At 44.2% G+C, this 16,363-nt stretch overlaps 1 protein-coding gene across 5 annotated transcripts in view; it reads right to left on the bottom strand.

Annotated features, from left to right (window-relative positions):
• DPH5 (diphthamide biosynthesis 5) overlaps positions 1–16,363 on the bottom strand; it is a 32,297-nt gene that overhangs the window by 5,576 nt on the left and 10,358 nt on the right. For all 5 annotated transcript variants that reach the window (XM_066624024.1, XM_066624023.1, XM_066624025.1 and 2 more), the window contains exons 4-5: positions 12,489–12,597; positions 4,256–4,376 (exon numbers count right to left, since the gene is read on the bottom strand). In XM_066624024.1, coding sequence (XP_066480121.1) covers positions 4,256–4,376; positions 12,489–12,597 — 230 coding nt within the window. The remainder of the gene's footprint in view (positions 1–4,255; positions 4,377–12,488; positions 12,598–16,363) is intronic.

Here is a 16,363-nt window from a genome sequence, read left to right as displayed (position 1 = left end):
TGCACATGCTTCTCATTTCATAAAGTACAGGTCTGCTCCCTTATTCATGGGGGTTCTGTTTCGGAACACACCGTGGATATGGGCAAATGCCAGTCTCCGCAGTCTGGACCCTCTGGAGACAACAGGAGCCTGGACCTCCAGAGGGCTTTCTGTGCTCAGCAGAGGCTGTGGACGTCCACCCATGGCCTCTGTTGAGCTCAGACTGAGCTTTGGAGCTCAAAACACGTAACATCCAGTTTCACAGAGAAACCGATGCAAGGTTTTTAATGCCTTATTGGGGGGCCTGGGGAAGCCCTCTGGAAGTCACGTGTTTTGAGCTCTAAAGCTCTGCTCATCTTGCCTCCAGAGGAGGCGTGTGTAAGGGGGGCCCGTGGATCCAATCCGCAGATATGGGATCCACAGATATGGGGGCCCAACTGCATTCAGATTTTGGTTTCCAGGTGTTTCCATCTCCCCTTGCAGCCTCCTGTGCTGCATCCCACTACACTGCTGGGAGTCTTCCAATCCTCAGGCATGACTTTTCAAGGGGCTCATAGGCCTACAGCAGTGGTTTTCAAACTCTCATGGAGAGTTTGAGCCACTGTAAGTGCTTGCAGGGGCAGAGAGTGGGGGCGAGTGGAATACTAAAGCAGAAGTGGAGCTAGATTGCTCCGCCTTCACTTTCACTGCTGCAGGGAGCCCTGGGGATCACGCTGCTGCCTCCTCCCTGCCTCCAGGCTGCCCCTGCCCCTTAAGGGGGCAGAGGCCAGGGCCCACAGTTTGAAAAAACCACAGTCACGATGCCCCAGTTTGAAAAGACCTGGCCTACAGTGTGGAGGAGGGATAGCTTGTGCTAAGATTTGCAGAAGTGCTACTCTGGGTGCTACCCAGTTGGAAAGCACATGACCAATTTAAAACTGCTAATATCAACAGAACTTTAGACATAGTTCATCCTTTATCTCTGTAGCAATTGAACCCACATCATTCATCTTTTCAATGCCAATTTATATACCGTTGAAATTTAATTTTACTTAGCGGATCAAGGTTTTGGCCTAATTATTGCCTGCACCTAGCAAATACATCTTCAGTCCTCTATTTGGGAAATATGTGTTACATTTTTAACCAATGGTTCCTACTACGGAAAGCCTATACTTTCATGTTCCCCAATTTTTGTTTTGAGCCATTTATCTGAAACATTCAACAACTATTTTCAAAAACTCAAGGAAAAATTGTGCTTTCCTTCCTGTAGTTCTTATAAAACACATCTTGCAAATGGCAAAATGAAAGGATTAAGCTGCATGGAGAAGGTAGAATGACATTGCACAACTGATGGCAGGAAGCATTTAATGTGTTTTTAAATCCCTGTCTCTCTAGCACTCACTCCAAAAATCCAGCAGTTTCAAGAGCGGTATTGCTTTTCAACTCGAATAGTTGGGAGAATATCTGCAGTAAAGTCTTGATGGATAAATTGCTTCCAGACTTCAATTCCTACAGCAATTATGCGAGCTTGTTCTGACTGACATACATTTACAATCTGCTGGAAAAATGCAGCCATTTCCAAAACACACAAGGAAATTGTCTTTTGACTTAAGAGGTTTTGGGGCACAATCCTAAAACTTCTGGCAAGTAATCCAAGAAATTTAGAGGGCTCCAAATGCTTGCACTTTAGGCTTCCTATGAGTGCACAGGATTTAATCCTACTTCGTTTTAGGAAAATAAATCCATTTAGTCTGCAATCAAGCATTTTGCCAATCAGAACAAACTCATTTGCACAGATCAACCTCATGGTTTTAACAGTACTGAGTGAACCAATGACTTGCTATGCTATGCCTCATGGTCTCAGCAGTACTGAGTGAACCAGTAGCTTGCTTCTTTTCCATCATGATAAGAAATGTATGTGTCCATGCTCACTAGAGGATTTCATCCAAGCTGGGTTTTTGTCTGAAGAGATCTGTACACTTAAGATGAATTCTGAAAAGAGCCGGTTTTTTCTATGAGTCAACTTTGATGCTCTTAAGAGCAACCTGAACCAAACATTCAGCAGACAAGGCTTTCCCCACCACCAGGAAATGCTTCTGCTTAATTTCTGTGTGCCAAACTGCTTTTAAAAGCACAGGAGCAGGGTCTAAAAAAAAAAAGAGTTGGCAATCCTAGCCGAGGAATGAACCAGCTGAAACGTGAGTCTTTTCAGCCATAGGCTGATTCATTCTTCATTCTGTAAGTATCACAATTGTTGCTCTCTTAACCACAACTTAAGACTACAATCCTAACCTCACTTTCCTGAGAGTAAGTCCCATTGAACACAATAGGACTTACTTCTGAGTAGACCTGCTTAGGATTGTGCCCTTAGACTTTCAGTGGTCGGAAGTGGTAGGAAGGTTCAGTGGATTGAACCTTCTCTGGCCCAATAGAGCTCAGTTCTCTCCCCCCCCCCCCCAGAGTTAAGAGGCAGTTGCAATTTCACATGCCAACTATGGACCAAGGGTCAGGCTATAAGTTTCACAGATTCAAGTGAGGCAGCATCTCCTAAACCAGGGGTGCTCAAACTTTCAACTTTAGGGATGCTGGACCTTTAACAAGTGTATAGAAGCAAGAATTGCAGCAGGTGCAACTTGTCATCCCACAGATGACAAGCTGCACCTGCTGAAATCCTCTCTTCTATACACTTGTTAAAGGTCCAGCATCCCTAAAGTTGAAAGTTTGAGCACCCCTGTCCTAAACTGTGCTACTGTGGAGGTGGAGGAGGTTGCATGCTTGAATGCATGCATGCATGCAAAAAAACCCCTTGCAAAACAAAAAAAAACTCACTACATATACAAAAAAACAAGAAGGATATGCTGAACTCTGATCTATATTTTGCTTTGTGCAGGGGGCTTTGAGATGATGGAGTATTCCATCTTCAACCCTCCCACTTGCAGCTTGAAGTAAACTAGTTTCGGAAAATGTTGCCACAATTTTGTTGAGCATCTAAACCAGGGGAGTCAAACACATTTCATACAATGGACTGAACAGCATTCATGGTACAGACTGAGGGCCAGAAGTGATATAATTAACTAGAAGATGGCTAGGGGGGATTTGCTGCATGGGTAACAGCCTATCCTCCATACCTGCTTTACCCAGGCTTTGCGCACTGGAGAGGACACTCTGTTCCAGAACCACCATTCAGAGAGTGACACCATAGTCTTCCAAGACTGAAGGATGCCAACAATGGCTAGAAATACACACTTTGTTCTCAAGTAGGAACTCATTAGCTGCTAATGAGAGAAGATTTGCAAATCTTGATCATATTTTCTTGATATGGGAGAGCCCAATCCTTCTGCCAAGGCATCACTTAGCAACTCAGCAGCTGAGAGGTGGTCTGCGGAGTGACACCTTGGCAGAAGCAGTGCTGCTGAAAGCATGGCCCATGTGATAATTGGGCTCTCCCAGCACCTCCCTATTCTCACTCCCTTGGTCTGTCCCTTCTCCTGTAGTGTTCTTTGCCTTCTGAGGCCTCCTTCTCTCTCTTCCAGAAGTGACACTGCTGGAAGGGCAATGCTGGGATAACTCAATTATCACATGGGCTGGATACAGAGTTTCCATGAGCCGGATACAGCCCATGGGTCTTATGTTTGACACCACTGGTCTAAACCAGTGTTACTCAACCAGTGGTATTTGTACCACAAGTGGTGCTTGAGGTGGTGTTGTCCGGTGGTACTCGTGGACCTCTTTTGCCTTGCAGCAAGACCAGCAGTGCAACATGACAAGCAGCAGTAGAAGCTCAACAGGCAGAGCTTCAGCATACACTTTTCACACACTCGAAAAAGCCCTCCATCTACCTAGAGCCTTTTACTGGCGTTTGTCACGTCTGGCCTCCCAGTCCAGAAGTAACTGACGATGACAAAATCACCAGTTACTTCCAGTGGTACTTCCAATAGGAGAACCATGCAAAATGGTACAGTGGGGGACAAATGTTGAGAAACACAAACTGATACCAACAGCAACACAGAAGGTCAGTGCCTGCTCAATTGAAACTCATTTCAAAATAACAAAAGGCAGATCAGGAGGCCAAGGTCACTTGATTCCTCAGCTCTTCCCTCCAACATGGCCATAGTGCTTCTGACTGAAGGATGGAGCTGCAGCCCATACTTATCCAGTCACCACAGTCACAGACTACAGACCAGTCATAGATCCATAGACCATAGATCCAGATCCTCCCCCTCCCCCAACACAGCACCTGGTATTCTAGATAACACTAGTTGGGTAATAGCTGAGCACATACACAGAGGCTCCTTACCAAGTAAACAGAGGGTGTGCATCCCATTTTTTCTGTTTTTTGCGATTTTATCAAAAAAACTCTCCGGCTTCCATGTGTCTGCCCAGAAAACTATAGAAACGGTTTCTCCAAAGTTGTAGAGCTGCCAAGAAGGGGGGACAAAATGCAAAGGAAGGTTTGAAATCAACATGAGAACATAGCAGTCAAAGCAATACAAAAATCTGTTTTATAAAACAAAGCGCATTGACTTATTTTGAGATGAAGCCCAAAGTACTGAACTGCACAATCCAAGACAATTTATTTCTGCACAATCCAAGACAACATCTCGATAAACTAATACTCTCTTTGACAGTTTCCAGCCTATACTCAAGTTTTTTGAATGCTGGTCTTCCATTATTGCCAGAAATGCCTGAATCCAGTCTCATCTCCTTTACCAAGTATTTTAAAACCACAGTTGAAAAGCCCATGTTTTCCTGTTCAGTGGAAGAAGAGGGTTGCTATCAGCGCTTCATCTTTCAAACAAAAGTGCATACTTAGGAAATTACGGGGGTTGTGAGCCAAAATTCTTGTCTGTCCACACACATGAGTGTCTTATGTACAGTACAACACAAAATGCATAATACTTTATCTTGTGCATAGGATCCAACACCCTTGCAGAATCTCTCAGAAGTACTTTTCTTTAAAAAAAAACAACAACCCAAACTTCATAGCCCTTGTGACTTCAAAGACAAGATTGAAAGTGCGCAAGCCATGCCTGATGATAATTATGATATCACAAAGGCCGAGGGAGGGGGAGGCTCTATGAGTAAAATTTTCAGTGGTTAGAGGGTGGAACTTCACTGTCCTGCAGTAACCCTGATCTCTTTTTTATGAAAAACAAAAGCAGAACATGTGATGTTAAAGGAAGAACATTTCCATATAATATATATGGGTAGTAAAATTGCAGCTCTCCACAGCACAAAATCTATATATTTGGGGCTGACTCCACCTATGGCTTTGAAGTTCCTTTTAAGTTGTTTGCTCACCGTTTTTCAGCCTGCACCAAGAGCATCCTGCTTAGCCATTTTTGTTGCAAAAATTCATCATGTTCAAATAATAAAAAGCACAATCCAGTAAAGATAGACACAGCCCAAACCAAATGCATTAAAAAGACCAAATAAAATCAGCAAACTAGAACTGCTCAGAAAGACAGTACCAAACTAGTACAGTGCAAAGAGAAATGTTAGAAATTGAAAACAATAATGGATGCAGAGTGTCCTTTCTGCAGAGTGACTTGTAAGAAAGTGTGGCCCAAATGACCTCTGTAGGCACAGTCTAGAAAATGATACCTGACCATGTGAAAAAGAACCCAAGCCATATTTATAAAAGCATGAAAACACTCTTTGTTTTGGGGTGATACATGACTAATTCGGCAGGAGGAGGCCTATCATTTCCAAGCTTTTCTCAGGGATGTTTCATGTATCGCACAACAGCAAACCCGGGTTTGCTACAGAGTGCACACGGGATGTAGACCTGCAGCCAAACTCAGACCAGCACCAACGGGTTTACATACAAGTATGCTCATTGAGGAACCAGAATGACATTCAGCTCCCTCTTGACTTGCTGCTGCGTAACATGTGAAATGGCCTCTGGAGGAAGAAAGCTTTTGGACGCAACCCATGTATATGTATTTGGGCCCACTGGTCTCATCAGGTTTCCTGGACATGCAAGCTGTTGTTTAGAGATGTGTGAACATGATTGGATAATAGCCACAGGCTATGTGTTTGGTGCATGTAACACCATGCGTGGGACACGTTTGAACAACTCATTCAGGCGAGCAAATAAAAAAAAGTGAAGCCCTTGTGGTCTCTTTACTGTGTCAAATGTTATCTGAGAATCAACCCACAAAAAGTCGTTCTTGCTGGCTACCCATGTGGAACTTTCTTCCGCTTGAAGCTTACCTAAACTGGAGTATCTCTCAGAACACTTTATGGCATTTGCACATGGTTTTGCTTTTCTGTGGTTGAGGTTGGGGCAGTGGGGTTTTAATGCTCCGATTTGATCAGAATTGCACTTCTCCCCTTTACAGACATTATTATCTGCCTCTGGTTTGTGGAAAGTGGTGGGAATTTAGTTCAATACCTTGATAGGTGTTTGGGTCCTGTCTTAAGGAATACACTGGTGTAGTCCTGTTATCAAAACACCATCATGATGCAGAATATGGACTACAGGCATGACTAAGTGTGCAACCAGACAGGATGGTGGCTGCAACCACCTCAACCCAGCTCCTGCCAATTGCCTGTGAACCACCTGGAAACTGAAAGCATGGAATCAGAAGGAGAGAAGGGGGGCTCTGCCCATAACTTTCCATCCAATAACGACTTAAAAAAAAAAAAAGTTTTCTTGCAGCTGGGATTACTTACAGCCTCAGAGCCCCACAGGGAGGAAAAAACCTTAAAAAATGCAGTTGGATGGGGGAGGCTGGTGGGAGGATAATACCACTCTCTGCTCCTGCCAATACTGCATACTAAAATGACCCCTTCATTTTTCCTCTGCTTTTCAGGCAAACGCAATTGTGCATATAGGGCTGCCATCATAACTGCGTTTGGCCTGGAGACCACTGAATATATCATTGTGGAACTGAGAGCCAGAGTGGTGCCATAATTATAAGCCTTAGGCCGCAATCCTGAATACATTTACATGGGACTAAAAGTCTGACTGAACTAAGTGGGGTTGACTTCTGAGTAGACATGCATAGCATTGCAGTGTTTGACTGAGCAGTGATCTGAGCACAGGTCCAAGTCTTTCAGATCACTATCTGATCTTAGGTGAGGCGAAAGTACAGCCCATCGTACATGGGTGTGGTGACAAAAAAGATGAGAATCCTATGTATGCTACCCTGAATACCTTAGAAAAATTGGAAACATATCATTGAGGCAGAATGGTAGCTGCCACCAGCCAGTTCCCTGTGTTTCAGTTTCTGTGAACATGCAATACCAGGATGATCCAGTGTCCCCAGCCTCAATGGCTGGGAGGAACTGGCACAGGCAGAGACTATGTGATTAAGGGCACAATCCTAACCAACTTTCCAGCACTGGCATAGCTGTACCACTCGGGCACTACTTCATCCTGCACTTGGGGGGCAGTCATGGAGGCCTCCTCAAAGTAAGGCAATGTTTGTTTCCTTACCTCGGAGTTGCATTGCCCTTAAGTCAGTGCTGGAAAGTTGGTTAGGATTGTGGCCGAAGGCCAGGATGGTGTAGTAGTTCAGGAATTGGACTTAGATCTGAAAGACCCAGATTCAAATCCCCGCTCAACCATGAAGCTCCCTGGGTGACATTGGGCCAGTCATTCTCTCTCAGTCTCACCTGCCTCACAGGGTTGTTGTGAGGACAAAAGGAACTACGTATACCATCCTGAGTTCCTAGGAGGAAGGGTGGTATAAAATTGTGAAAATTACATATTTGGGAAACACCATGTAATGTAGAGGTCACTCATGACAATAGGGCAGGGAAAACAGTTTTTGGTGACCACTGCTCACCAAACCACCACAGTAATACAATGATCCAAAGGTAGAAACCGAATCATATACTTTGTGAGGCTGCCGTTGATCGCTTGCTGATGGGAAAGTGGTTTGGGGAAATGCACAATTTGAAGATGCCAGAAAACCAGTTACAAATTACAGAGCAGGAGGGGGTACACTCCATGTCAGCTCCACATTGTACATAACACTAGTTCCGTCAGTACATTGCAGCTATGCTAAGTCATCCACCTGGAATATGGCCTCCGGCTCATGCAGGATGAAGCCCACAAATGGTTTCTGCTGTGCCACTGCAAACAGCGCTTCACTAGTTCACTGCTGCCCCACTAGTTCACTAGTTCAGCGCATAATGAACTAGTTCACTGCTGCCCCAGAATCTCAAGTCAAACACCTTCATTAAGTTGCATATGGGGGAAGGCAGTCCTCCAAGTCCCAACTGTTTAAAGCTTTGAAGATCAAAACCAGCACTCTGAATCAGTCGATAGCGCAGATTTTTTAAATACTATTGAGATATGTTCAAACTGGCAAGTCTAGTTAACTATCCGAGGCATTGCATTCAAAAGCATTTGAATTTTGAGTTCTCTTTAAAGGCAGCCCCACATACAGCACATTGCGGCCGCCTACCTGGATGCAACCAAAAATGGGTGACAGTGGTCAGGACACCTGTCCAGGAGGAGCCTGAGCTGACAGAAGGTGCTTAGTGCCACAGATGCCACTTGGGCATCAAGAGTAAGGCCTGGAATGCAGCCACATCAAATATGGGTTGAGCAACACCTCTAATTTCAACTTTCAGTAAAGCTTCAGTAAAGCTTACAAGCCATGATGTGTATGTGCAACCTCCTGATTTTAGAAATGGGCTATGTCAGAATGCCAGGTGCAAGGGAGGGCACCTGGATGCAGGTCTCTTGTTATCAGGTGTGCTCCCTGGGGCATTTGGTGGGCCGCTGTGAGATACAGGAAGCTGCACTAGATGGGCCTATGGCCTGATCCAGTGGGGCTGCTCTTATGTTCTTCCCATATCCAGCCAATTAATGATTCTAGGCAACCAGTTCAGCACTTCCACTGCCTCTCCTGGCTCCGGTGTCAAAGGTCAATACATATGTAGAACTACAGACTGAAGAGAGAAACAGTAATAAGACAATCTCATGCCTAAAGCAAGACCAAGCAGATACAAGAGCAATAATGCAGAAGCACAGACTTAATCTGAGTTTGCCACAGTACAGCGTCCGCAGCTATCCCTTCCTTGGATGTGCAATAATGCAATGGATGTCCATTACTTCCTCCAGCATTCATAGAAACGGGCAAGAGCAGAACCCACAGAACTTTCAACAAAGACTTTTGTAACCAGACTGAATCATTCATTTGGCTTTCAACACACACTAAAGTCTTCCCTTCTCCATATCTGATCAGAAGAGATTAAAAAGGAAGCACTCTAACCAGAGGAAAAAAACTGTTGCAAGTGCTTCAGCTCTTATCTCATGTACATTTTTGCTGATAATGCTAGTGTAACTCAAAGATCACTTGCACCTATATGAACCTACCCAAGCCCTAAGCAAACCCTTCTCAGGCCCTGCTCTCCCGCACAGAGAGCAGGTGTGTTGTGGCGCTACAGTTTACAGAATACACGATCTGAGAAAGTCTGTCAGGCTCTACTTCCCAGCAACTGTTTTTATATGGGCCCTAAAAACATTTTTACTCTGCGTCATTTTTTATTTTGGCAGTTGTATTTACTGAGGTTTTATGATTTTAGTTGGCACTGTTTAATTCTATGCTATTGCTTTTTTGTCTAGTCTGTTTACAGAGTTTTTTTATTTTTGAAGATCTAGTTGTATTGTTTTTAATTCATATAGCTGCTGTGAACATGTCCCACCGTTTGCAGCCTACCATCTCATTGACAGGTGCAAGGGAGGGCACCAAGATGCAGGTGGGTCTTTGGCCTGATCTAGAGGGGTCTTATGTTCTTATTTATGTTCATTCTGCATAACATGCAGATCAATTCCAACTGTGTTCCCAGTCCAGCCAGTGATACGTGCAAGGTGGAAATTTATTTACATATTTATTCCTTTACTATTTATTCAGTAAAAACTTCTAACGTGCCTCCTCATTAGCACTAAAGCTGCAGATGGCCTCATCTGGATCAGTGAACAAGGTGGGTTCACCAACCTAAGCAGTGCAGCACCAACGTGTTCTTCAATTGCAGATTTAAACAGACACAGAAAACAACTCCAGTTCACAATACACACTGTGTATAAAACTTGTCATCCCAGAACATTCATCTCCCACGCTGTATCTAATTATTGCCACTCGAAAATGTATAGGCATCACGAGTTTTATTTTCACCTCCAGTCTCTATGAAAGCAGCTCAAGACCAGAGACGGCTTCTGCTGTGTCCCACTACTGCTATTATTTACCCTGGCCAGACTGTGATAAAAATTATCATGATAAGCAGAGGAGAGACACCCAGCTGCTGTCTTTCCAGACAGAAGTAAACCACTCGCTTCAGCCTGCCCTATGTATGTTTTCTAAAAAATCTACAAAGGTGTTTCCTGTTTTTCGCTACCAGTATGAAGCTGTGTATCAAGATATTTCTCTGTCTCTCTTTTAAAAGCACGCGCAAGAAAAGAGGGTCACCCCCCTTTCTTTGGTGAACTGGATAGAAAAGGAATCCATTCCATTCAAGAGAGAACCCTGATTTTTGTTTGGAATACAAGTCCAATTACAAAAGAAACAGGCACTTCCTGTTTGTCATCCGCATTCAACACTTGCCTCCAATCATGGATGTTCCATTTAGTTATCAGTAGAGGTGTTTGCTTCCAGTGAGTAAGGTAGGATTGCAGCCCAAGTCTAATTGAATACACAAGTTTTCTGAATAAAATAAGCAACACTGTTTTCAAACACATCAGTTTTAATGGCTGATGATACGTTTATCCTCCACGAATTTACCTAATCCTTTTCACAAAACTATTCAGAGTTGATGTATGTTGTTGCGTCTTGTGGCAGCAGTTTCCATAAGTTAAAAGGCATTGAAGAAATATCTACTTTTCTTTGACCTGGCCCTATTGCCCATCAATGTCAGTGAGCGTAGCTAAATGTAGCTAAAACCCCTCTGTTCAAAGCCCACATGTATTTGAGACTCAGGCTGCGGTCCTGAGGGTAAGTATGATGTAACTTATGTCTGAGTAAACCTGCATAGGCTTGTGCTCTTGATGTCAAATGCCAAGCTTCGCACTGACCTAACAGATCTTTTCTCTCCATACTTGACCTGGATAAGCTTAAAGAGGACAGGGTGGGAAGAAGGCTCAGGATTATCTCCAAGTCCAAGAGCAAGGAAAGCTGCTGCCCAACCCAAAACACATTGAGACCCTGCACATGAGCAAAGCTCACAATATTAAGATTTATATAATGCTCTTTGGGTGTTCACAGAATTTCACACACAATGGGCCCTATTAAAAAAATATTGTGACGATACCAGTGGTGAACCTAGAGGGGGGCAGGGGGACAAAAGTCCCAGGTACCATGCCCCTGCTGTGCCCCCACCACTGCTTCTTCTTTGCTGCTTTCGCCTCCCCGTCAGAGCCATTCCACAGGCAGGCAAAGCCCCTTGTTAAGTTCCGAAGTGCACAAAAAACTTTCTGAAGCTTCTAGTGCGCCCCTAAAGAGTACTTCTGGTTTCACTGGGAAACTGGAAGAACTCATTAAGAGCATGCGATAAACCGCAGAAGGTGTCTCAAGTCTATAAGCTTCACACAAGGCTCCATGCGGTTTGGTGAGCATCCCTGGGGGGGAGGGGCGGCGCAATGTGCACCTGGCCCCGGGGTGACATATGGCCAGGTCCGTTACTGGACGACACACCACTGAAATCAATAAAGCAAGTCAGTTGTGACTAACTTCAATCCTAAGCACACTTACCTGAGAGTAAGTAAGCAGGCATGCACAGGAATGTAAGCAGACATGCACAGGAATGTGCTGTAAGTTTGATTTGTTTCAATTGGATTGAGGGCCCAATCCTGTCCAAACTTCCAGCACTGATACAGCCGTGCCAATGGGGTGCGCATAGCATCCGGGGTGGGGGGCAGCCACAGAGGCCTCCTCAAAGTAAGGGAATATTTGTTCCCTTACCTCGGAGCTGCATTGCTGCTGAATTGGTGCTGGAAACTAGGACAAGATTGGGCCCTCAGTCTTTGCATACAGTCCTTACAACAGCCCTAGAAGACAAGTCAGTATTAATAATGAACACTGCAGTTGGCCAAGGCAGAGATATCATGGCTTCTTAAGATAAACAAGCAAGTTCATGGCTGGGCTGAGCCAAGGATTGAATCTCATCTCTGCGTCAGTCCCCACCCACTGATGGGGAATGCCTCTTAGGTTACAAGTTTCATTACTGGAGGATAAAGGACAATGTTGCTCATTCCTAGTTTACACATTAATTGGCAGAAAGAGAAAGCTTCGACTTTGCAGTTACATCACCATAATTAATTTTCTGTGAGGAAAAGAAAAAGGAAGCATCAACCAGATGCTGAAAGTTCTGTCAGAAAGTGCACAACTGTCACAGCTGTTTCCTTCCAATAACGCGGTCATTGCCTGCATTCTGCAGAAACTTTGTGAGGGAAGGAAACCGAGTGCAGCTTCTCCCCAGCAGATTCTTGCTGGCAGAGCACCACACATACGTAAGAAAGATAGGCAACCTGCTTCGGGAGTGTTTCTGAAATGCCATTATGTCCAAAACAACAATACCTGTAAACCACAGCAGCCAACGGCATTCAGGATGGAGGCATTGTGTATCACTCTGTAGGGAATTCCCAGCTTCACTGCACGGAGAACAAGATCGCTGTGTGTAGTTGCCCTGTGGGGATGATGCAATGGGTTATGAGACACTCAGAGCTTGCATTTCAAATCATTTTATTTAGAATATTTCTACCCCATTTAGCTTCCAGATGCAAAACAGATAACAATTGATATATAGCAACGCAAATAACACACATCAAATGTTTCTGCTGTAAAGACAGCACTCCGAGGGTGGCCACAGGCTTTGTGTGAATAAAAAAAAACTGCTGTGAGTACATTGGTGTTCCCCAGTGTTTCCCCACTGCAAACATACAAGAACATAAGGAAAGCCCTGCTGGATCAGGTCATAGGCCTATCTAGTCCAGCTTCCTGTAACTCACAGTGGCCCACCAAATGCCTCACGGAGCACACAAGACAACAAGAGACCTGCATCCTGGTGCCCTTTGCATTTGGCATTCTGAGGTAGCCTACTTCTATAATCAGGAGGTTGCACATTCCCATCACGGCTTGTAAACATACATGGGTGTTTAAGAGAGATGCCATCCACATTTGATATGAGGACCACCAATGTACTACTGGTGCACCCACTGCAATAACATATGCCATGTAAAAATGCACCAGTTTGTCCTACAACACTCCTTGTATGTAGGTTGCAATTCTGTGCTACTTCCCCAGAACAGATATGCAGCATTACAACTGCTGGACTGGACTGGGTTCTGTCATTATCCCTGCAGATGTGATTGTGGTGGTAATAGTATCACCACAACCCATGGAAGATTCTTACAATTCTTTATGCCTGCGTTTATAAGTATACTCTGAATTCTCTCTCCTCTGCTTCAGTGCAAGTGATGGCAGTGCACACCCAAAGGGGCTGCCTCCTTTTAAATAAATGGGAGACAGGAACAGACAGACAGCCAGCCAGCAGGCTGTTCTCCATACATGCACTGGAGAACAAATGGAGTTAGTGTAGTCATCCAGAGAAACTTAAATATTGTACGCACAAGTCAAGAAATGAAGTACTTAGACTCAAAGATTTCTATGCAACTTGTGCCTGTTACTCAATTAAGCTGTTATCCTTTTTTCCCCTGAACAAGCCAGCAACTATGTCCATTGCTTGAAAACCAAAGGCCCATCTAGAAGTAGTAGCAAGAAAAGAAAGAAAATCTACCAAGTAGTAAGAACAAACAGTTTTACTGTTTTTATTGTTGTGCTGATGTAGAATAACTAGCCAAAATGATCTCTGTAGCTGAAAGGTAGCCAAAGAGGGAAATTCTGGCTGTTATAAAACTGATAAGAACTGGTTCAGGTGGAACCACGACAGAAACTCAAGTTGAAACACTCGTTACCAGGATGAAAACAGCCTTCTCTGGTAGAATTCTGCCTTGATCCTGAGATAAGCAACTTGCTGTTAAAAAGTTGTACCCTGCCATTTTGGAAGGCAGAGCTTGACTGCCTTGCAGCTTCCAAACTCTCTCACTTGCAGCTGTGTTTTAAAGCAATAAACGTGTCTTAGACTCTCACCCTGTTGTGTTGGCTATTGCACGAGGCAACAGAACCCTTCTTCCTGACATGCTGGTTTTCTTTGTGCTTTTTATTCCTGGGGGCGGACGGACTGCACCTCCATTGTCACCGCCACCCACAGCGCGAAGGGGCACAGGCCAGGAACATTTTGTGACTTCATTCAGACAATTGTACAAACTGGGCCCCGAAAGATGTAAAATTATGATGTGGTTGCCAGTTTTAAGCATATGGTACATAAACCTCCCAAACGGTTTCTATATTTAACCAGCTAAATCTGAACACAAGATAACAAGTGCACCGCTATTCCTTGGCTGCTTTAAACCCCAAAACTACAACCCCCAAACCACAGCAGTTTGCATTGTAACTTTCACAAAAGTAATACAGTATTTTGCATTCCAACCAAGAGGCTTCTTTGTCTCTTCTGGAAGACTGCAGAACATCCACTGACTGGCAAACATTAGCCTTGCTTAGGGCACAGAGCAATCTTGGCACACCTCCAACCCTCCCCTTAATTACTCCACAAACAAGCCTTCATGCAATTGTAAATGAGAAACTTTACATGCAGGAACTCCATTTGTACCAGTAGGCAAAAGGGTTGCTTTTGGTTACATTCAAGATGTGTTATTCAGGATTTCAGAGAAGGTGCTCCCTATCTCTCACCAGCATTAGAGCTCCATTGCGTGTACCAAACATTCAGCTTTTTAAAAAAAAATTGTCTTCTGAGGGACTTTTGAAACAAAAGCCTGTAAGAAGTCAAGGGAATGACTAGGGAGTACAACAAGCATGCAAATTAAGACTCAGATGTTTGAGTTAAGGAGGCACCGTCCTCCTTAAAATTGTTTGAAGAGCTAGCTTTGGCTCATCTAAATGCACATGGCCTGCGATTTACACAATATTGTGGGGTTTTTTTGCAAGTAATATGAGGGATCCAAGAATTTAAAAAACACACAGTTTCAAAGACAAGCATCACGGAAGAGTCTGTGCTCTTGAAGCTATAATGATTGATCTGGGGTTTTGGTATAGATTGCTATTCATGCATACAGCCATTATACCAACTGCATTATGTTGACAAGTATGGAAAATGACTGAAATAAGAAACACAAATGGCTTCAGCTGCCCTCTTTTCCCCAGGGTGCCTTAGCTCAATGCTGCTCACTCCATGAAGGTGAGCAGGGAACAGGAGCAGCATCTGGCTGGGGAGGGTGATTAAACAGCCCTGTTTTGGCACTGAAACTCAGTTTCCATAGTTTCCCCTCTCTCTCTAGCTAGACATTGTTCCTTCACTGTCACTTGAAAGTTCAGGCACTCTTTAGAAAAGCACTAACTGCAAATTGTAGGGCCTATATATCCAGGGATTGCCTATCAGTGGATCTGGTTCAATGCGGGTTCCCCCAGACCTGTGTTGAGCCAGACCTGGCCACACCTGGGTCCTCCAGAGTTCCGGTCCCCTTCGGAGGGTTTAAGGGGGCCAAAGATTGCGGATTTGATTAGTCACTATTTTTGGTATATGCGAGAGGTCTGAGAACGGATCCCCTACAGATACCAAGGCTCCGCTTGTACTAAAAACATCTGAATACTCAACTTATTTGTAGCCCGCTTTTGTAAGTGAGGACAGACAGAAACTAGCAGGGAGAAAATAAAACTAGAATAAGGAACATGGTTAGGAATAAACCTATAGTTTTCAAATAGCAGCAGGGGAAAAGGTCTGCATAAACCGTAACTAAGCTCAGAAGAGTAGGAAAACTTTTCTCATCCCAAAAATCATATGACAAGGGACAGCAAAATACATACTATGACAAAAAACATACAGATGACATGCAGCCTTATTTTGGAGTTCAAATAGGGTGTTTAAGAGCCAAACTACATGTTTGAACGAATGAACAAAACAAAGGATCTCCTGAAGCTTGTCCCAATGCAGCTGGGGAGGGGGGTTCTGAATCTGACCTGGGCATTTGATCTCCTTTGTGTCATTAGGAAGGGGAATTTCTCCCATTGGGTTTGTGCTATCTCGGGTTGAGGCAATTTATATTTGGAAAACAATGCGAGCCAAAAGCATGGCAGGTCCACTGATGATGTGGCCCAGTACGGCCCGGTAAGGGTGCCACTTCCAGGGGCTAGTGAAACTCACCGACATACCTGTCTGGACACTCACTGCACAGGTAGTTTCTTTTTGGGGCCCAACAAGAAAAGAGCAGAAAAAAGGGAAGGATTGCTCTCCCCAACTGGGTTAACTTCACCCCTTCCTCTTTAGCATGGCTTGCCTGAATGTCCATGTGGAGGCTTTCATTCTATAATGTAACCCT

The sequence above is a fragment of the Tiliqua scincoides genome, chromosome 4 (genome assembly GCF_035046505.1).
Source record: "Tiliqua scincoides isolate rTilSci1 chromosome 4, rTilSci1.hap2, whole genome shotgun sequence".
In the NCBI taxonomy this organism is placed as follows: Eukaryota; Metazoa; Chordata; class Lepidosauria; order Squamata; family Scincidae; genus Tiliqua; species Tiliqua scincoides.
Note: the sequence above shows the minus strand (reverse complement) of the source record. Positions and strands in the feature narration are given on the sequence as shown.